The 23,164-nt window shown below is 35.3% G+C and overlaps 1 protein-coding gene across 2 annotated transcripts in view; it reads right to left on the reverse strand.

Moving 5' to 3' along the window:
• Positions 1 to 2,558: 2,558 nt before the first annotated feature.
• The window catches only part of VIRMA (vir like m6A methyltransferase associated), a 57,428-nt gene continuing 36,822 nt past the window's right edge, over positions 2,559 to 23,164 (reverse strand). Inside the window, exons 15-24 of one of the 2 annotated variants that reach the window (XM_004768556.3) lie at positions 22,592 to 22,844; positions 19,350 to 19,567; positions 16,002 to 16,134; positions 9,987 to 10,139; positions 9,349 to 9,509; positions 8,702 to 8,798; positions 6,292 to 6,458; positions 5,503 to 5,834; positions 3,805 to 3,948; positions 2,559 to 2,906 (exon numbers count right to left, since the gene is read on the reverse strand). In XM_004768556.3, coding sequence (XP_004768613.1) covers positions 2,752 to 2,906; positions 3,805 to 3,948; positions 5,503 to 5,834; positions 6,292 to 6,458; positions 8,702 to 8,798; positions 9,349 to 9,509; positions 9,987 to 10,139; positions 16,002 to 16,134; positions 19,350 to 19,567; positions 22,592 to 22,844 — 1,813 coding nt within the window. In that variant the 3' untranslated portion in view covers positions 2,559 to 2,751. The remainder of the gene's footprint in view (positions 2,907 to 3,804; positions 3,949 to 5,502; positions 5,835 to 6,291; positions 6,459 to 8,701; positions 8,799 to 9,348; positions 9,510 to 9,986; positions 10,140 to 16,001; positions 16,135 to 19,349; positions 19,568 to 22,591; positions 22,845 to 23,164) is intronic. The other variant, XM_045077941.1, reaches the window with a different exon arrangement.

Below are 23,164 nucleotides of genomic sequence, written 5' to 3' on the forward strand. Positions count from 1 at the left end.
TTATATATTAAATAGAGTAAGTTTTTATTCCCAAAGGTATTCTCCATTTTCATTAATTTCTAAATACCACTCAAAACTTAGTTCCTGAGTATCTTATGTAAAACAAAGTAGTTTTGCAAATAACACATATATCCATTCTATCAAAGTACATCTAAATTGATTTTCTAATATTTATTTTTGAAGGTAAGTGGTATTCATATAGATCTAAATATGTATGACAGCAACCATCCCCAAGTTACCCATCTGGCTCACTTCTGAAATGAAGAAAGAGTGTTAAGCCTTTGGAATTCCATTTCTATATGGTAAATTAATTTCGATCTTTAATTTCATTCAACTTAAAAAGTAGCTTCATTCCTCTCCAAGACATAAAAAAGAGGTCAAGAATTGGGAGCTAGTCATCCTGGTTTTAAATTCTGTTTCTATCACTTTTGAGTCAAGCTCTCAGCTTTCTCCCATCTATAAAATTATAGTATACCTCCTTTGTTAGATTGTTATAAAGACTGTTATATATGCATGAAAGGGATAGTCAACATGTTTATCTAAGACTCTTAATTATGGGGCACCTTGGTAGCTCAGTCGTTTGAGCGTCTATTCTCAGCTTGGGTTATGATCTCAGGGTCCTGGTATGGAGCCGGCATAGCGCTCCCTGCTCAGCGGAAAATCTGCTTCTCTCTCTCCTTCTGTTCCCCCACTTCATCTCTGGCTCCCACTTATACTCTCTCTCTCAGATAAATAAAATCTTTGGGAAAAAAAAATACTTAATTACTCAGAACATTTTAAACTTCCTGTATTAATTTGCATTTGTTAATAAATTATTACTTTGGCTAGCCTGAATTATTGGGCATTAACTAAGGCAAAGAGTGGAAACAGGGCACTTGGGTGGCTCAATCGTTAAGTGTCTAAAAAAAAAGGTGTCTGCCTTCAATTCAGGTCATGATCCTGGGATCCTGGGATCAAGCCCGGCATAGCACTACCTGCTCTGTGGGAAATCTGCTTCTCCCTCTGCCCCTCCCCCTGTTTGTGTGCTCTTTCTCAAATAAATAAATAAAATCTTAAAAAAACAAAAAACAAAAAACAGTAGAGGGTCACCTGGTTGGCTCAGTCATTAAACATTTGCCTTGGGCTCAGGTCATGATCCCAGGGTTCTGGGATCAAGTCCCGCATCAGGCTTCCTGCTGAGCAAGGAGCCTGCTTCTCCCTCTCCCTCTACTGCTTCCCCCACCTTGTACTTTCTCTCGATCTCAAAAAAATAAATAAAATTTTAAAACAACAACAACAAAAAAACAGTAGAAACAACTCTAAGATTATATTCAACTTAAAGCTAAAAAAACCAAGTTAATTATGCATCTATATTTATATATCCATGTTATTATTTAATGCAGTTACTTTATTTAAAAAGTGCAATTACTTTTAAAAACAATTATTTTTCCATGTATTTATGTCAGACATTAGGAACAAACTTTGAATTTTATCTAATGTGGAAAATGCATCTTCAGAGAGAATGAACTCGTTACATTTCAGGACTGAAAGAGTTTTAGGTTATCTTAGATTTTTTGAGGCCATTAGTTATGAAAAGATTTCCATTACCTTTCGCTTAAATCTTTAGAGCTGAGCTTTCCTTTTTTTCCTGAGCTTTTATTTTCCAAACATACTTTGTACTCTCACAAATAGTTGGCAAACAGTGATAAAAGGATGGAATGAGATTCATACACTCCTTTATTGTTTCAGAACTCCATTTTTTGCCACTTATATAGGCTAAGTGTGTTAAGATAGCTCTTGGGGAAAATATGGCTATTTTCTCAAAGTTATAAACTTCATTTATGTACATTAAGTCCAGATTTTATTAGATGTTTCTGATTCTCAAAAGACCATTATTAGACTATGTTTCACTTAGGCTTTATAAAATAGCATAATAAAATAGCATAAGTAGGTATAAAGCTGAAACACAAAGAACATACATCTTTCTTCTCTCCCCCATACATAATTCTTTCAAATGTCAAGACGAGTGTCATGCTTCTTTCCGTACAGCCAAAAGATTTCTAAAACTGTATACCAGGGCACCCCTGTAAATTAATATAGATGCCACACGATATTTTAAGTTTTTAAGAGAAACGTATCTGTTAGACATAACACAAACTACTATCTCAAGATACTTTATATTTTCAATATTTTTCCATGACAGTATATCTTTGCAAGACCAGGTTTTTAATAGTTGTGATAAAAAGTACTATGCGAACAGCATAGTGGAAGAGAAAATGATACTGATGGTGTCCAAGCTTATTCCAAGGTTTGAGAAGATGGCAGTGTTCACAGTTACTCATGGTTATGACAGAAATTGTTATTAAGTTGTCTGACCCCAACTGTTAATAAACTTGGCTTAGGTGTGCTGTGAAAAAGTTACTGAAACACTAAAGGGCACCATGAGCTGAGAAAGTTATTGGGGGCATATGTGGCATAGGCAAAAATACACTAAAACCAAAGTCACTTCATTGTTCATTTTCTACCTAAAAAATTCTGTAAACAGTTATATATGAAAGGGAAAAAAATATATACAAACATACATACAAAGTTTGCATTTTTATTGAAATCTTGTGTTAGGTATCAAACAAAATCTGCTTTCTTCAGATAAAAATATTCTCTCAGATGTCTCCAGATAACTGCTTAGTCTAAGTTGGTCCTTTAATGTCTTATTTTACTTTTATTGTCCTCATGAAATGTTCATATACACTCAGGATGTTCCCAAAAGAAATTTTATCGTGTAAAGGATCGTACATGACGACCTCTACCACTGCCTCCACTAACAAACTTTCCTCTTGAGCCTCCACTGCCGCTATTTGCACTTGCCCAGGAAGGTCCAAGACCCCCACGACCTCTGGAAGCACGGTCACGAGGACTTGGACGGTAGCCTATAAAAGAAAAAATATAATTTTTAGTCATAACATCCTTTCCTTTCCCACTATAGAAATGTAATCTATAAAACTGAACTCAAATTAAGACAGAAATTACTCATTGCCCCTTGAAAATCCGTGTGCTGGTTCTGTGAATATGGTGAAGATTGCTGAACTGTCCACTTTAAATTAAATTGTATGATATGTGAGAACTGTATCTCAAATAAAGCTGTTATAAAAAAGAAAGTGCTTTGGAGCCAAAAGCTACTTCTGATCAGAAGAGTTCCGAACTTGATATAGTAGTGTTTTAGGAAAAACAGGTTACATGCTTACACACACAAGACAATATTGTAAATAAAAACAGAATATACTATATGAAGGTATCTATTATTAAAATACGTCGGTCAAAAAAGTACCTTAAGGATTGGCTTTCACTATTGAAATATAAAATAAAGCATGGGATGCCTGGATGGTTCAGTCAGTTAAGTGTCCAACTCTTAATTCAGCTCAGGTCATGATCTCGCAGTTGTGAGATTGAACCCCTGTGTTGGGCTCCGGGTTCAGTACAGAGTCAGCTTGAGATTCTCTCTCCCTTTCCCTCCGCCCCTCCTGCTCATGCTCTCTCTCAAATAAATAAATAAATAAATAAATAAAATCTTTTAGATTACAAAGAATAGAGCACATAACTATGAAACTGCCCAGATTATATATATATATTCAGAATCCAATGTTGATTATTCCTAAAGGAAATACACATTGAGCATTCATTTGCAGATACAAAATTAAACTCCCTTTAGAATACTAAATCTATATTCGAAAATATTTTCTCCCAGAATGAGAGTATATGACATCCAACAATTTGAAAAGAAGGATTCACTTCTCTCTCTCAGCAGTATCAACTAGGAAGGATGTATACCTGTAGAACTAAGTGGCCGTAATGGTGGAAGAGGGCCCCTGTTAAAGTTGCTCTGGCCACCTCGACTTTCATTGTAAGTTCCTCGAGGAGTATTCTGAGCACTCCAACTGGAGCCTCTTGTTCCCTCCCGACGACTGTAGTTTCCTAAACACAGATAACACAATCAAGATCTACTACTTCAGTTGTATTACAAAAAACTCAACACTTGGGGCACCTGGGTGACTTAGCTGGTTAAGCATGTGTTTTGGTTCAGGTCATGATCCTGGGGTCCTGGGATGGAGTTCCACGTATAACCTAAAGTATAACTTCTACAAGTATACTCAGATAGTTTCTAAAAGTTTGAAGCATTTTTAAACAAGAATAATGTTTAACAGGGGCACCTGAGTGACTCAGTTGTTAATCGTCTGCCTTCGGCTCAGGTCATGATCCCAGGGTCCTGGAATCTAGCCATGTGTCGGGCTCCCTGCTCAGTGGGAAGCCTGCCTCTCCCTCTCCCACCACCCCTGCTTGTGTTCCCTTTCTCACTGTGTCTCTCTCTGTCAAATAAATAAATACAATCTTAAAAACAAATGTTTAATAAATCACAGAAGCAAAAAACATCATGCAATAACTAAAAGCAGCCACCTTTAACAATCCATAAAACAAGTTTTGTGGGGTTTTTTGTTAATTCCATAACTGTAGCTTTAAAAAGAGGTAAGATTTGTGTTTAAAGCTCTGCTGTGCAGTGGTCGCCCTAGGTCCCATATGGAGGATGGCATTTTGAAATAAGTATGACACAGGTGTACAACGTTGGAAATGGAATTCAGTAACAGATAAAATCTTGAAGGAATTTAAAGGAGATTAAATGGGGGTGCCTGGCTGGCTCAGTTAGTAAAGCGTGTAACTCTTGATCTTGAAGTAATAGGTTTGAACCCCATGTTGGCTATAGAGAGTACTTAAAAATAAAATTAAGGGGGTGCCTGGGTGGCCCAGTGGGTTAAACCGCTGCCTTCAGCTCAGGTGCCCTGCCTCTCTGCCTACTTGTGATCTCTTTCAAATAAATAAATAAAATCTTTTAAAAATAAATAAAAAATAAAATTATGGGGAAAAAAAGGATTAAATACAACATCAAGAAGCAAGTAGATAAGGGACCCAATGGTGAACTACACAAAAGAATCCTAAGAGGGGTTGCCTGAGTGGCTCAGTTGGTTAAGCAGCAGCCTTCAGCTCTGGTCATAATCCCAGGATCCTGGGATTGAGCCCATGTTGGGCCCCCTGTTCAGCAGGGAGCCTGCTTCTCCCTTTCCCCACTGCTCATGCTTCTGCTCCTGCTCGCTCGCTCTCTCTCTCTCTCTCTCAAGTGAATAAAGAAACTCTTAAAAAATCCTAAAAAAATTGTTGGTAAGTGGAACTTACAGATACTATTCAGAATGTATAGATACTTCTCAAAAAGGATAAATACAATTCCCAATGTGAAAGAGGACATAATTAGCCAAGTGACTTCTTTTAAACTTATCACTAAACAGGCAATTAATTAAACATTAACTTAAAGATTTTTTCTATCCAATAAAGTACTCTGCAAATAGTTAACCACTGGTATGAGGTAGTAGCTTAATTGTAATAACTGAAAAATACTTCATTGGAATCATTTACATCTAAATCACTTCTATTCAATACTCTAATATGCCAATACTCTAAAAAGAAATGCTAAAAAGTCACCTTTTGAAGCAGGTGGTGTGAAAAACCTATTCTGACTGTGAAAAGCACCCCGTCCTCCTCGATTGCCTGAAAATCCACCACGAGAAGAAATCTTCTGTGATACTTTGAGTGGCCGTTTGGGTGGGGGTATTCCATCTTGAGGGACCACTTCTTTACTCTCAGCCGCAACAAAGTCATCCACGTGCATAGATGGTGGTCTGCTTGTGTTCTGTTTTCTCTGACGAAAAATATCATGGGGTCGTATACCCTGTCCAAATCCTCCCCTGCCCCTTCCTCTTGGTGGCGGCACAACATGGGCTCGTTTGGCAGGTTCAATGTATTCAGATTTCCCACTATTAAAACAAAAACACTCCATGAAAACTTTTTTTTTTTTCAAATTTCCAGTGAATATGTAAGTTAAAGTTTGCAATACTGAAAAATCCATTTCAATTACTTCTTCATTCAGTTGTGTTAATGGTGCAAATATCTGTTACTCTCCAGGGATACACAACAAAACTAGCTAAGAATGGTACTCACATTCTATAGCTATGATTAACCATTATTTAAAATAATACAGCTCACCACTTGTTCAAACCTTCCAAAGTCTCATAAAGTAGAACAAGGTGACAAATGTACTGGGTATATCCTGGTCAAAATATTATCTTTAAAAAAAAAATCCAAACAATATTCATGACTCATGTATTACATCACCTTCCTTTTTTCTCTATAGTTATGTGGCTATCTTAAAGTACATAACAATAAGTAAGCTTCCATGACCACAATCAAGATCTTCCGTATAATAAATTTTACCTTGAAGTTATAAAGGTCTCATGCTTGTGCTTCCCAAGTTTGAATCCTTTAGTGGTCTTAGTTCTCCCTGGAGATGATGGCTCTGACAAGAATGAGCGCTCTAATTCTGAATGCAAGTCAAAGTCACTACAGCATTTTTCAGAGAGCTCAATTAAGTCAACCTTCACCTGTAGTCATAAAAATTAAACAAAATGAGAAATACATCTTACATTAATTACTAATGTAACATTCTATTACAGGAATTTGTATTTCCTATAGATCATATTTAACTCTCATAATAAATAAATTATAGGTCTGCTCCTTTCCCTCATCCTTTCTTTTTTTTTTTTTTTTTTTTTTTTTAAGATTTTAAGTAATCGTTACACCCAACATGCATGCTCTGCCAGCTAAGCCAGTCAGGCATCCCTTTCCTTCGTCTTTTCAAAAAGCAACATCATTGGTAGTTAAAGAAAAAAATCTTAGGAATTCAGATGAATTTTGGGGTGGGGTAGAGTGGCATTTCTCCCCAAAGAAGGGCTGTCTGCTGTCTGACAGGAACTCAGGATTTATCTATATAAATTAACAAAGTAGCATCTCCAAAACTCTTCCAAAACAATCTGAAAATAACATACTTTGTAAGCCTTGTATAGTCACAATATCTGTAATAAAAGGATTCTGTGCCACAGTTCTCAAAGTTCCCTGCATTAAGTGATGGTCTAATCTAAGTTTACTTCCAAAGAAATAAAAAATTATGTTTACTTAAGTCTTATTTAAATTTAGCAAACCCAAGACCCCAAATTTTCCAAACCATGTAAAGTTCTAATCTTCATCGCAAGATAGTTGTGTTTCGACATAAAAGTTATGAAACAACAACTTCTAACACAAATATTTTCGATCTGTGATACTAAATATGGTAGCCACTAACCACACATGCCTATTTAAATTAATTAAAATTAAATAAAAAATAAAATTCAGTTTCTTAGTTATATCAGCAACATTTCATTACTCAACAGTCACTTAAGATTAATGGCTACTATACTGGACAGCGCAGGTTATTGAATATTTCTGTTACTGCATAAAGTTCTATTGGACAGAGCAGTTCTAAAAAAATCATTGAACAATTTACACTAAAAGAGAAATTAAGTCTTGTTTTTAAATTTTTAAGTAAGCTCTACTCCCAACATGGGGTATGAACTCATGACCCCAAGATCAAGAGCCACATGCTGGAGCTGCCTGGGTGGCTCAGTTGGTTAAGTCTGACTCTTGATTTTAGCTCAGATTATGGTCTCAGAGTCCTGGGATTGAGCCCTGTGTCAGGCTTCCCTGCTCAGTGGGGACTCTGCTTTTCCCTCTGCCACTCCCCCTGCTTGTTTCTCTTGTTCACCCTCTCTCAAAAAAATAAATAAAATTTTTTAAAAAAGAAAAAAAAGAGTCATTAGGTTCTACTGACTAAGCCATACAGGCACCCCAAGAGGAATTAATTCTTTAACGCAATTTATTTTTTATTTATTTTTTTAAAGATTTTATTTACTTATTTGACAGAGAGATTACAAGTAGGCAGAGAGGCAGGCAGAGAGAGAGAGGAGGAAGCAGGCTCCCTGCTGAGCAGAGAGCCCGATGCGGGACTCGATCCCAGGACCCTAAGATCATGACCTGAGCCGAAGGCAGCGGCTTAACCCACTGAGCCACCCAGGCGCCCCTTTAACGCAATTTAAATAAAATCTTGTGCAATATTTTTTAAAAAGGGAAAGGAGCCTTCAATATATTAAATATACCTTAAACGTAAAGTAAATAATTCTTTTAGTCTCATATGCAATGAGATATGATAAATACTAATACTCTTTGGACCACAGAATATCCAAATATATTTATTTTTTTGATCAAGAAAAAAAAATACATGGTACAGTAATATGTAATAAATCATCCTCCCTAATACAGTCTGAGAAGCATAAATCAGAGTGCTTTAAATTTTAAATGTTTATTTATACTCTTACCTGTTCGCAGCATTATGTTCAAGAGCATTTGTACCTATACTAACAAGCAAGTTCTTTACATTTCCCCCAAATTAAGAGCCAACTGCCAAAATACTATTCCTCTCCTTAAACCCCAAATGAACTGTAATTTTGGGGGATACTTTTCTCTATTTTATACCCTAAAAATACAAGAAAAATGCTTCAGAGTACTTTAGCAAAAACATACTTTGTGCGTTAAAAAAATCTCATTCTTAAATATACAATCTAACTAGAAAGAACTGAGTGTTCTGGATACCATTAGTGGGTAATTGATACAAAAATAATGCAGTGCTTGTCCTCACATGGGCTTTTAACAGCCATACACTATCTAATTTGTTTTAGTGCTAACAATACACATAAAAAATGAAAAAAGTCAACAATAACTTTTTTCTAATATTTAATAATAAAATTATTTATACCAAATCCAGATCTGTATCAATCTCTTCAGCCTGAAATGGAGTGAACCACATGGATTTCAACTGATCATCCATGACATCAGCTAGCACATATGCAGTCCTAGAACAAGAGAGGTATTTGGTAAAACACTTAATTCCAAAATCAAATATTCCAAAATCAAATACCTTCTAAGCAAAATCTGTGGAAGGTACAATTAAAAATGCTACCCTCAAAACCATTAGCAAAATAAGTACTTAAAAACCAAGTTTATTATATTGTACCAACACATACAAAACTGTATTTAATTTTTCCAAATAATTTCATCAAACTGAATAGTCATTATGCTTCAAAAGTACAGTGCTTCAAAGATCAAGAGGCATATAACCTCTAGAACAGGGATCAGTAAACTATGGCCCCCATTCTGCAAACCTGCTTGTATATAGCCAATAAGCTAGAAATGCTCTATTTTTTAAAGTTTTTAAGTTTTTAAAAAAGCCATAAGAAACAAACAAGATGCTACAGAAGAATATGCAACAGAGGCCAAACATCACCTACAAAGCCTAGAATTTTTACTATCTGGTCCTTTACAGAAAAACAGTTCACTGGCCCTCTTTAGACCCCAGTCATTAAATAGACATTATCTACTTAACCAGAAAACTGTTTATTTTACCTATTGTTAAACAGATTCTGGAGAGACTCTGGAGCTGAAAGTACTGGTTCTACATCCTGGTCACCAAGGGGTAAAGGATCGCCAGATGATTCCAGCATCTGCTTAAGTCCAACTACATTGTCCAACAAAGAATCCAGATTGTCATCATCTTTTGAATGTTCCTAGAAACAGACAAAACCAGAGTAAGATGATGCAGGTAAAACTTGAACATTTATGCCCATAATCTACTGATTCTTTAGTAGAAAATGTTGTATTTTTTGATTACTAAGAAATTTGGAATACCATCAAAAACTTATCAACTTAATATTAAACATGTTCAAATAAAACAAACATGAAAAACATTTGTCCTTTTATTTCTGAAGAAGGGTAGCAGGGGGTACCCTGCATTCAAACAATAGATAATTCAAAAACTATTGCCCTCTTCCTTAAGATTCATATTAGTTCATATTAGTATGGAGAATTTCACCCCAATTATTAATTTAAAGAGTATTTCAAACTTTTTAAGTACCAACTGAGGGTTCACTATCTAAAAAGGCCACTATGAAAAACTTGTATAGTCAAAAAGAGAAGATAAATTTATCTTGGGATTGAACTGTTTTTATCTTGTTTCTATTTTTTTCCTTTTTTTTTTTTTTTACCAAAACAAGCTTCTCTAGTTCAAGGAACAAATTTTCTGGACTTTCTTCTTTGCTTTGTAGAAGCTGTTTTAACTCTGCAGCATTAATACTCATTGTCCGTGATGGATGAGCTCCCTCTACTTCCATGAGACCACTATCATCTCCACAACATCCCTGTAAATGTCACATACAAGTTAAATTTGAGAGCAGAGAAATTTGCAAAGATGCTTCCAAACTTATTCAGATATTTAAGCCATTTGCTGCAATCTTCCCCTCAATATTTTGGTTTTTACATTAATATAAATGGCTAGTTTTAAGAAAGTCAGCTCAAGACTGAAATACGTCTCTTTGAGTAAGACTCAAAAAATAAACAGGTAAACACACATACTCAATTGACTAGCAGCAGATTTCTCAACAAAAACATCCAATGCAAATACAATGGCACTTGCAGGACATGTAATATACTGACTGATACTCAATAAAATGCCTACTATAATAAAGAACTGATGGAACCTAAATTTATCTTTCTGGAGTTAAGGCAAACAACTAGAGAAAACAGTAACTACCATATTTATGGCTATATGCTGTCATGAAAAAAGTTATTATTTCTTGCTTTAAAAAGTAAACAATATAATATAATGAGTTTTGGCATGACAATAATTTAATATTAGAAAATTCATCCAGCTAACCAAGTCCTGATTCATGAAAATAAATCTATCCACATTGTCACATATGCTAGAACACTTAAGTAGTTCCAAATCTTTACAACACAATCTTATTTTATTATTTTTATTTAGGTCTAATTAACACACAGTATTATATTAGTTTCAGTATACAACAGTGAATCAATATTTGTATACATTGAGAACTAATTACTACAATAAGTCTAGTTACCATCTGTCACCATACAAAGAAAGCCATCTCACAAAATCTAGGGTCAAATTTAGCACAATTTGAAGTATTCTGTATATACAATACTAACAGAAATAGTAATAAAGAATTTTTAAGAAGATTAAAAAAAATACTATATAAAATTATTTCAGGAAAATGAAAATGAAAATTCTATCAAATTTGTGACATAGTTTCAAATCAAATTCTATTCATTTGTCAAGCACAGCTATTTGTATTAAACACATGCTTCATATTAAATATACTGCTTGTATATTAAGTATAATGTTAATTATAAATATTTTATATAGTATAATTATAAATAAATATTAAATATAAGGCTTGTATTAAATCATACAGGACATTGTATCAATACTCTGGGAAAAAGATGGAAAGACATGCTTTCTGACCTATTCAGAAAGAGGGGTGGGAAATGGTAAAAAGGCCTGTAAATGATCTATGAAAAAGAAATATAATAACATGTTTTAAAGTGTAGAGAAAGAAAGTGATCTCAAAGGCTTCACAAAGAGGGATGAATTAAACAGGAATTATGAACAGATTACTTTTATCGAGAGAGAGAGAAAGAGAGAGAGAGACCAAAAGTTAAGAAAAGCATCACAAGGAAAGATGTGTATATGTATGAAATTTAAGGATGATGGCATAGTATAAAATGTTTTCTAAGGAAGAAGTTGTAGCAAAGGTAGCTTTTTGGCCATAGAGTAAATAGTCTTGAATGCCATGCTAAAAAGTTTGGAATTTATTTAACAGATACCAAAAGTTATTTTAAGATGAAGGGACATGATCTGAGGTCTGATTTACAAAGATATGAACTCACACAGAGCTCTTCAGAAAATATGAGAGAAGTAAATGTTTGGAAGGAAACTGGAAAGAAGGCTGATGCAATACTCTGCAAGAAAATATCAGTAAAGGTATAAGAATTAATTTTTAATAACCTATATATAAATTCTAGAGTGGAAAAGTACAGTAACTGAAATAAAAAACTGAGTAGAGGGGCTCAACATTAAAGATGGGTCAGCTGAGATGATCCACTTTAAGGAACAGACAGAAAAAAATGAAGAACCACAAACAAAACCTCAGAGACCTTCCAAGTACCATCAAGAGCATCATCATACATATAATAAGAATCCAGAGAAAGAGTCACAAAGAATATATGAAGAATTAATAGCTGAAAACACCCCAAATTTAATGAAAAACACTAATCTATACTTCCAAAAGGATCAACAAACTCTGAGAATAAACCCAAAGAAATTCATACTCAGACACATCATGATTAAACTATTAAGAACCAGACAGAGAATCTTTTTTTTTTCTTAAAGATTTTATTTATTTGACAGACAGAGATCACAAGTAGGCAGAGAGGCAGGCAGAGAGAAAGAGGAGGAAGCAGGCTCCCCACCGAGCATAGAGTCTGACTCGGGGCTCGATCCCAGGACCACAACCTGAGCCGAAGGCAGAGGCTTTAACCCACTGAGCCACCCAGGTGCCCCAAAGACAGAGAATCTTGAAAGCAACAAAAGAGAAGTGACTCAGCTAATCAAAGGGATCCTCAATAAGATTAACTATTTGTCATCAGAAACCAATGGAGGGGCACCTGGGTGGCTCAGTGGGTTAAGCCTCTGCCTTCAGCTCAGGTCATGATCTCAGGGTCCTGGAATCAAGCCCCGCACAGGGCTCTCTGCTCAGCAGGGAGCCTGCTTCTCCATCTCTCTCTGCCTGCCTCTCTGCCTACTTGTGATCTCTCTCTCTGCCAAATAAGTAAATAAAATCTTTAAAAAAAAAAAAAAAAGAAAAGAAAAGAAAAAGAAAGAAAGAAAGAAATCAGTGGAAGCCAAAATTTAGAAAGAAGACATACTTGAAATGCAGAAAGAGAAACGTTATCAACCAAGAGTTCTATAATTGACAAAACTATCCTTCAAAAAGAAGGAGAAATAAGACATTCCTAGATTTTTTTTATTTTATTTATTTGACAGAGCGAGATCACAGTAGGCAGAGAGGCAGGCAGAGAGAGAGAGAGGGAAGCAGGCTCCCCGCCGAGCAGAGAGCCCGATATGGGACTCGATCCCAGGATCCTGAGATCATAACCTGAGCCAAAGGCAGCAGCTTAACCCACTGAGCCACCCAGGCACCCGATTTTTTTTTTTTTAAAGAGAGAATTCACCACTAGCAAACTTATTCCACAAAAAATACTTAAGGGAGTCCTTCAAACAAATGACATGAAGGAATATTAAACAGCAACTTAAATCCATATGAAAAAATAAAGAATGTCAGTAAAGTATATATAGGTAAAAGGCAATACTATCATATATTCTTTTTAAATATTTATTTACTTATTTGACAGAGAGAGCATGCACACGTAGGCGGGCGGGGGGAAGCAGGCTCCCTACTGAGCAGAGAGCCTGATTCGGGACTCGATCCCAGTACCCCAAGTTCATGACCTGAGCTGAAGTCAGAGGCTTAACCCACTGAGCCATCCAGGCACCTGATACTAAAGCATTTTTATTTGTAACTCTTCTCTTTTCCTATTGAACTAAAAGACAACAAAGTAAAGCAATGATGCTAAAACTGTGTTGAGGGGTTCATAATGTATAAAAATGTAATTTGCATGATTATAGCATAAAGGAAGGGAATAAAGGTATACTGTAGCATTTTTTATATACTACTAAAATTATGTTATATTAATGTGAAGTAGACCGTATTCAATTAAGGTGTTAAATGTAATATTCAGGAAACCACTAATAACTAAAAAAAAAAAAAAAAAAAAGCAAAAGAAATAACAAAAAAAAAATTAAAATGGGGATGCCCAGGTGGCACAGTTGAATAAATGTCTGCTTTCGGCTCAGGACATGATCCCAGGGTCCTGAAATTAAGTCCCACATTGGGCTCAAGCCCGCTTCTACCTCTGCCTGCCACTTCCCCCCACTTGTGTGTGCACACACTCTCTCTGACAAATAAATCAATCTTAAAAAAAAAAAGTTAAAATGGCAAAGTTGTAAATATCGATTTAACATAAGATACAATAAAGAGGAAAAAAGGTTATATAGGAAGTAAATAACAAAACACAGACATAAATCCTATCAGTAATTAGACATAAATAAATTGATTATAACAATCAAAAGAAATTAGCAGAATGTAAAACAAACACAACCCAACTATATGGTATCTACAAGGGACACATTTTTATGTATGTATGTGTGTAGGCTCCACACCTAACATGGGGCAGAACTCACAATCCTGAGATAAATAGTTGCATGCACCACCAACTAAAAAAGCCAGGTGCCCAAGAGACACACTTAAGATTGAAAGATACAAACAGACTGAAAGTAAAAAGGGTAGAAAAAATATATACCACACAAACAATAAATAAAACATAGCTAAAGTGGCTGTACCACTAATTCAAAATAAAGGTTTAGACATAAGTTATTACTACACATAAGTGTAATAACATAAGTTATTACTAGAGATGAAGAAAGACACTTTATAATAGCAAAAGCATCAATCCATCAGGAAGACAAACATGGACATATATGCACCTGACAAATAGAGCTCAAGATGCTGGAAGCAAAAACCTGACAGAAGTAAAAGGAGAAATAGACACTTCAACAGTAACAGTTGGAGACTTCACTCCCCTACTTTCAGTAGTGGGTAGAACAACTAGGCAGAAAATCAACAACGAAACAGAAGGCTTGAACAACAATAAACTATCTACTCCTAACAGGTATGTACAGTAGGTGCCACCAAAGAGTGGCAGAAGACACATTTCTTCTTAAGGGCACATGGAACATATGTTCCAGGAAAGCACATACCCTATACTGTAAAACAAGCCTCAACAAAGTATGATCTATGACCACAAAGGAATGAAGTTAGAAATCAATTACAGAAGGAAATGTGGAAAAGTCACACCTATATGCAAATTAGACACACATCTAAATAATCAATGAACCAAAGAAAAAATTACAAGAGGGATTAGAAAATCCTTAGAGATAAACAAAACCAAAAACATGACATGCCACAATGTACAGAGGAAAATTTGTAGCTATAAATGCCTACATTTAAAAAGAAGAAAAACACATAAATAAAAAGAAAATCTCAAATTAGTATAACCTAAACTTCCACCTGAAGAAATTAGAAACTGAAGAGTAAACTGACCTCAAAGCAAGTAGAAGGGAAAAAAACCAGTAAGGATAAAAGCAGAAATAACCAAATAGAGAACAGAAAAATAATAGAAAAAAATCAAAGAAGGGGCACCTGGGTGGCTTAGTCAGTTAAGCATCCAACTCTTAATTTCAGCTCAGGTCATGATCTTAGCATCCTGGGATCAAGCCCCGAGTCAGGCTCCAAGCTCAGAGGGAACTGTGTTTTAGGATTCTCTCTCTCACTCTGCACCTCCCCCTACTCATGCATTCACACTCTCTAAAAAATAAAGAAATCTCGGGACGCCTGGGTGGCTCAGTTGGTTAAGCAGCTGCCTTTGGCTCAGGTCATGATCCTGGCGTCCTGGGGAGGCTCCTTGCCCCGCGGGGAGCCTGCCTCTCCCTCTGACTCTGCCTGCCACTCTGCCTGTGCTCTCTCTCTCTCTGACAAATAAATAAATAAAATCTTTAAAAAAAAAAAAAAAGAAATCTTTTTTTTTTTAAGATTTTTATTTATTTATTTGACAGAGATCACAAGTAGGAAGAGAAGCAGGCAGAGAGAGATAGGAGGAAGCAGGCTCCCTGCTGAGCAGAGAGCCAGATACGGGCCTCGATCTCAGGACCCTGAGATCATGACCTGACCCGAAGGCAGAGGCTTTAACCCACTGAGCCACCCAGGCGCCCCAAAATAAAGAAATCTTTAAAAAAAAAAAATGAAGACACTATGGGTAGTAGCTCTCTATTTAAGCTGCCACATCAGAATATTCAAAAATTAATGATGCTTAATACATTTAAAAAGAGTTTAGTAATTTCTGCTCTTAAACACCTTTTTTATATATCAGAAACTTGCATTTATAGTGAGATAAGGGCACAGAAAAACACTAAGTTCAAACTTTCAAAACACATCCTAAGATACTTTTGAACACAAGTGATTTTTTTAATTTACAATGAACTTTATAAATTTAAAAAATACACATATACACATAGGTACACTTACCATTGTGTCAGAGTTAAGAATCTGTCTCATAAATTCCAAAAATGAAGATGCAAGTTCACCTGTGTCCTTACTAAATGTGCTGACCACTCGTTTCAGTAAACTATGCAAAGCATTACTGTTTTTCCTTAAAGAACTGTAAATAAATAGAGAGGATATGCTTGAAATTTTAATGTATAAATCTCGCATAAGAAATAAATTATCTCCATTTGGTCCACTGTTCAAAAAATGTTTTGGTGTGGCTATGTACATAAACCATTTAACAAGGCAGTACCTAGAGATGCAGCCTTTTAAAATTAAGCTCCAAGTTCTTAAAGAAAACATTCCCCCCCCACCAAAAGAAAATATTTAGCCCAAATATAGAGATATAACACTTAGCACAAGAAAATTCAAGGTTCCTTATTTTTACACTTTTTATAGCCTGAGGATTTCTCTAATATAAGGTTATAGTGGTCTCAGAAACCTGACCAGAAAGACTGATTTACATAATAACTACAAAAAATAAGTATCTTTATGGCACTATAATCTGACAGAAGGAAATCAAGGGTATAGACTAGGGATCTACAAAGTTTTTATGTAAAGAACCCAATGGTACATATTTTATGCTTTGCAGGCTATGAAACAACGCAGTCTGTTTCTCTCTATACACAAAAGCAGTCTCAGTTACAACTATTCAACTGCTTGTGTAGTGGAAAGCAGTCATAAACAATACATAAATGCTGACTATGTTCTAATAAAACTGTATTTACAAACACTGGTGGTAGGCTGGATCTGGCCTGTGGCCTAACTCCTGATACTGCGAGATTTAAGCATAGCAATCAATCATGACAACATACAGTCCTAATAAAATTATTCTACATACTTACACAGCTCTTTGTTGATCAACAGAGAATTTCAATGGCAAAGTATTCTAATATTCAATTGTGTCCTTTAAGTTGTAATACTTCATAATTAGTCAAAATGAAAATAAGACTATATTAACACTAAACATACAGTGTTTGTATTTGAAAAATGCGGTTGGATTCTGAGATGCCATCATAGAAGACTTTGGTAAAGTAATATAAAAGAGAGAAAGATATGCAAAAACAATGAATACTGTTATGCTGAAAACTAATTAATTAATTAATTAAAAGAAAAAAGAGAGAGAAAGATAAAGACTCCTGTTCTTGAAAACTTTATAAAATAATGAAATGGATAAGGCACAACAAATAGGAATGATATTAAATACAAAGACAGCTAATATGATTAATGAATAAAGCATGGGTTTAAAATTAGACTACAACAATTACTAGCTTCTACATACAACTTTAAGCAAATGAGCCTTACTTATAGGATCTATCAAAAACTGGAGCTCACTACATTACCTATTAGAATGTCTAAAATTTAAAGAACTAATAATACCAAAATCTACTATTTTTGTTGCTCAACTTGTAAAGAAGTTGTCTATAAAAATGTAATGCACTGAAATTTTAAGGTGAGGGAAGTGCTCTGTATGCAGTTGTGGTGATAAACACATGACTCTATGCATTTGTCAAAATCCATAGACCTGTACAACATGAAACATGAATGAGGTTACAAGGAAAGGGAGAAAACTAGAAACAACATCTGATATTGAAGTCAAAATGTCAGTATACACTAATTTTAAAAAATAACATACACATAAATAAATACATACAAAAATAAATGTTGATGTGTATATGAATAAGTTAGGACACATGCATATATTTCTTCACTCTATCCAATGAAAAGAACCTAAATCAGTGATACAAGTTGAACAACAAAATGAATAACAATAGCATTAGATCATATGAAGAAAAAATTAATGTCCATAAGTCTATATTGATATAAATCCCTAAATAAGTAAACAAATGAGGGAAAAGTGATAATTCTTCCTTACAAAAAGGTAATAAATTAAAAAGGAATAAGAGAAATAGGAAATTTGCATTAGGATACCACAGTAAAAACTGCCACATGCCAAGATTCACTGATGAGTACTAAACTTAGTGGACAAAAGGTTTAAGCAGAAATAAGATATTTGCATAGTCTCAAAATACATTCTCTAAAATATTTAGTAATTAAAAGTAGATAATTATTAGGTTTACAGAGCAGAATCCTGACAGCACCTCAGTCAAGAGATCAAGGTGAATATCACCAAGAAATACTTGAGTGGATGGTGATAACATTTACTGGGATGAGCAAGACAGAAACATGCTTGAAGCAAGAATATCAAGGGCTCTGCTTTAGGTCTATTTAGTCTGAACTATCCATTAAACAACCAAACAGAGATGGCAAAAGATGGATGGGTTATTTGGAGCTTAGCAGAAAAATTAGAGCCAGAGGGAGAAAAGGGAATAGATTAAGACAATTTAGGAAAAGATTACCAACAGGAAAAAGACCAGAAACATGAATCCAACAAAGCCAAAAACATCACATAAAATGCTATGGCAAATGTATGCAAAGGGTACTTGTAAGAGCCAGGAATAGAGGAATCAAGGAAAACTTTTTTTTTTTTTTTTTTTTGCTTTCTTGGAGGTGAAGAATATGAGTTTTAAAGGATATACAGTAAATATCCAGGCAAAAGGAAAAAGGTCATTCCAGAAGTAAAATGTAAAGACTATAATGAGAGACTGGGGACAGGGCAGGAGGAGAAGGAAAATTTGGATTTTCAGCAGGTGCTACCCACTGAGAGAGAATAAAAATGAGGAGAGAGGTAGGACCCAGCACCACATAGTATTTGGAACATAAGTTTTCAGCCAATGTTATAAGAATGAATGAGAGGCACAAACATATGTCTCTTCCTCCCTTCTATCTCATAATCCTACATACTTCTACAAATTCCCAAGGAAATCTCCATAATACCCAGCTACCATCCTAGAGAAGAAAAAGATGAGGGCATGGACTGAGAGACTGGAGCAGAAATTATACTTGAAGTTTACATTATCTCAAATTAATTTTATCTCAGCCATTCCTCTACAGAATAAAAAACATAAAAAAGTATTTAGCCTTAGGGTCCATAATATCATACCACCATCACCTCTGAAGGACAAAAGGTAAATGTATCAACAAAGCAAATAGAGTATGAATTAACATCCCTGGAACAGTAAGATTCCCTTCTTAAATACTGTTAAGTTGCCCACATTAATTTGTCCATCTACTCAGTTTATAATTTTAATCTTAAAGATTTTATTACTAGCACACTTCACTGCTAACAAATCTATTCCATAGATATAAATTTTTCCATATGAAAGAAATCACATCTTCAACTTTCTATAATTATCTATGAGTTAATCAATTTGGGGAGGGGTGACAGAGTAAAAAATTAAACCCAAGAATGTATTAAATTAAGCATACCTTTTTAAATGAAACAATCCATAATCATGCTCTGCAAGAAACATCATTGTTCTGACACATGTCAGTAAACAGTTGTAACTGCTCTCAGAGTTAGCTAGCACAGCTAGTAAACAGTCACAAATTGAGGCCATCAGTTCTTTGTTTGGTAGAGAATTGGAGAGCTGCTCCAGTTCAGAAATAGAACCTTCAGAAGAGTTTGGCAAAATAAGAGCAATGTCCTGTGAGGGAGGAGAGGAGTAGAGGAAAAAATTTACTTTGTTATCAATTAACATTTTTATATTAGAAAAACATACCAATTAAACCTTAGGAACTGCCTCATCAAAATACTGTTACCTTACTATCCTAAATAGAAACTCAAACACAAAGGACTCATTTTGCTCTTCTATAAAATGTAATACAAAGATATACACCTAAAGAAATAAAAGCAAATATTTTACTTTACAATATTTTTACTTTAAAAGAACATCTCATTCATTCATGGCTCAAATGTGGGGCCTGAACTCATGACAAGATCAAGAGCTGCATCTTCTACCAACTGAGTCAGCCAGGTGCTCCTGAAAGTTTTTCTTTTTGCATCATACTGAATGTAGTTCCTATCTTCAAATGATTAAGTGAACTACTTTTGGTACTAAAATATTTTAAATCATTGTATTATTGATTCATTTGAGTATTTTTTAATTTATAAAGAAATTATTCAGTGAAATAAAATTTTATTATTTGAAAGAGAGAGTGAGCAAATGCACATGAGGGGGTGTGCAGAAGGAGATGAAGAGGAAAAGAATCCCAAACAATCTCCCTGCTGAGCACAGAGCTGGATGGGCGGGAGGAGTTGATCTCATGACCTGACCCGAAACCAAGAGTTGGATGCTTAACCCACTGAGCCACGCAGGTACCCCACAGTGAAATAAATTTAATAAGCATATCCATATTGGGGTGCCTGGGTCGGTCAGTCACTTCAGTGTCTGCTTTTGGTTCAGGTCACAATCACGGGGTCCTGGAATCAAGCACCACGTCGGTTCCAAGCTCAGAAAGGAGCCTACTTCTCCTTCTCCCTCTGCCTGCTGCTTCCCTTACTTGTGCTCTCTCTCTCTCTCTCAAATAAATAAATAAAACCTTAAAAATAAATAAATAAGTAAACATACCCATACTGCAATTTAAAACATCCCAGAAAGAAATGGAGCAAATAAACATTTAGACAGTTTTCCAACTAAGTATTTCCCTCTAGTTTTTATATACTTTCAAAATTCAATTTTTTTAATTTTTTTTAACATTTTATTTATTTATTTGAAAGACAGAGATTGCAAGTAGGCAGAGAGGCAGGCAGAGGGAGAGAGAGGGAGCAGGCTCCCCGCTGAGCAGAGAGCCCGATGCGGGACTTGATCCCAGGACCCTGGGATCATGACCTGAGCCAAAGGTAGAGGCTTTAACCCACTGAGCCACCCAGGCGCCCCTCAAAATTCAATTTTTTAAAAATACTTTATTTATTTATTTATTTGAGAGAGACATCACAAGTAGGCAGAAAGGCAGGCAGAGAGAAAGGGGGAAAGAGGTTCCCCGCTGAGCGGAGAACCTGATGCGGGGCTCAACCCCAGGACCCTGAGATCATGACCTGAGCCGAAGGCAGAGGCTTAACCCCCTGAACTACCCAAGTGCCCCCAAAATTCAATTTTTTTAATGCTCAAGAAAGTTTAACCAACAATAAAAATTCCCACCACTCTTTTATAGAAGAGCCAAAGGCAGTAGATTTTACAGAAATATTTTAGGGTATGTCTCATTACCTTTAATCACTTCAACATACTACCCCCTAAGATTCAACATGGGCTAAAACTATAAAACAAAGTTTGAATCAGAAGGAAAATATATAAGATGAGGCCAAGAATGAGGTTTATGTGAACAGGGTAGCTAGGGAGCTACAGTGTCATTAAGATTAGTCACAAAATCTGAGATGGATTATATAACAAACACCAGTCAAATGGACATTTTAATGTATAAGGACTTCAAATATCCTTTCTACCAGGTCCCAAACTATTTTTAACCAGATTTTCTTTTTGTGAAAACAAGTCACACCAAAAAAGCTCCTTCTTGACGTAAGTGTTAAATGTAACCAAACTGGATTTTTGTCAGCTGAAAAAAGGTAATCTTCCAGCATGGGATCCTATTAAAAATATTCTGTCTCGGGTGGCTCAGGGCGTTAAGCCTCTGCCTTCGGCTCAGGTCATGACCTCAGGGTCATGGGATGGAGTCCCGCATTGGGCTCTCTGCTCAGCAGGGAGCTTGCTTCCCCCACCCCGCTCTGTCTACCTCTCTGCCCACTTGTGATCTCTTTGTCAAATAAATAAAATATTTTTTAAAAAATATTCTGTCTGAAAAAAATGACATCTGATGATTAGACAGCAGGAGCATTATGATAAGCGAAAGTACCAACATGTACAGAAATCTTGATCTTGGGCACCTGGGTGTCTCAGTCAGTTAAGCAACTGACTCTTGGGTTTCGGTTCAGGTGGTGATCCTGGAGTTTTCGGATCAAGCCTCACGCTGAGCCCCATATTGGGCTCCACGCTTGGGGCGCAGAGTCTGCTTGAGATTCTCTCCCTTTCCCTCTCCCTTCCCTTTGCCCCCTCCCTACTTGTGGGTAAGCTTTCTAAAATAAATAAAATCTTAAAAAAAAAAAAAAAGAAAGAAAGAAATCTTCAAAGATCTCAATCACAATGGACTTTTTAAAAGTTAAAACAATTATCATTAACTCATGGAATTATAAACTGGAAATCAGTAACATAGACAGGCAGAGATACTACTCCTTTTAGTGAACATCTCTATGCAGAGTAGTCTAAAACATACCAAAATTGTAGTCATCTCTGATACCTTCAAAAGTTGTCCAAACAAGAGAACATGGTATTATTAATTCAACCAATCACAAAGCTATAGAATTCAAGAATGAAACTGTGTAAGTGAAAGGAAAATGCAAATACCAGACATAACCAACCCCAAAGAATTCAGTAGCCAATAAGGATGCAATCTCATGAAGAAAAAGAGACCTCAGAGAAACCTGAGAAGTACAAACCCAAAGAAAGCTATGAAGCACCAAACTATTTTATGGTTGGTTCACTAGTCAAACTGATCTCCCTAAACAACAGGGTTAGTAAAATAGATGAGATCTCTGTATTCACAGCCAAGACTTATTATCAAGAGAAGCTTTTAAACCACACACAAACACACAGAATTTATAAGATAACCATAAATACCTGATCACAGAGAGACTGCAAAATGGATGTGATATATTCAACACACTGTTGGCGAATAACACTGTCTCCAGGAGACCGCACCAAAGCTAACAGATCCTGGAATATCTCTGCATATCTTTCGTCACCTTTAATAGTTCCATTAATTAGATGCAAAATAGCTAATTTACAAGCTTTGTGTGAAGCCAGAGCATCAAGAAGAGCAAGCAACCTGGTGGTTTGGCTAGTATACTGTTTTTCTTTATCTTCTGAAGTGCTGAAATAAAATCAATACATTTAGTAAACAAAATTCTTACTTTTAGCACATTATTTAACTAATATTTATTTTTCAACACATATCATGATACAAATCTTGTATAAAGTCTTGTATAAAACATTTCATTCCTTGGATATAATGACTTCTCTGGAATTTCACAATTACTGTAAAGTTTTATATATTCAGATTTCAGTATCTTTTTTTAAATCAGAGTATTTTATAGATCACCTTTCAAACACCCAAAATCAAGACTTTCAAGGTATCTTGCATATGAAATAGTTTTCTAATTAATCTACATATATTAATATACATACACACAT

Source organism: Mustela putorius, unplaced genomic scaffold, assembly GCF_011764305.1.
Source record: "Mustela putorius furo isolate JIRA1106 unplaced genomic scaffold, ASM1176430v1.1 tig00000228_pilon_pilon_pilon, whole genome shotgun sequence".
Lineage (NCBI taxonomy): Eukaryota > Metazoa > Chordata > Mammalia > Carnivora > Mustelidae > Mustela > Mustela putorius.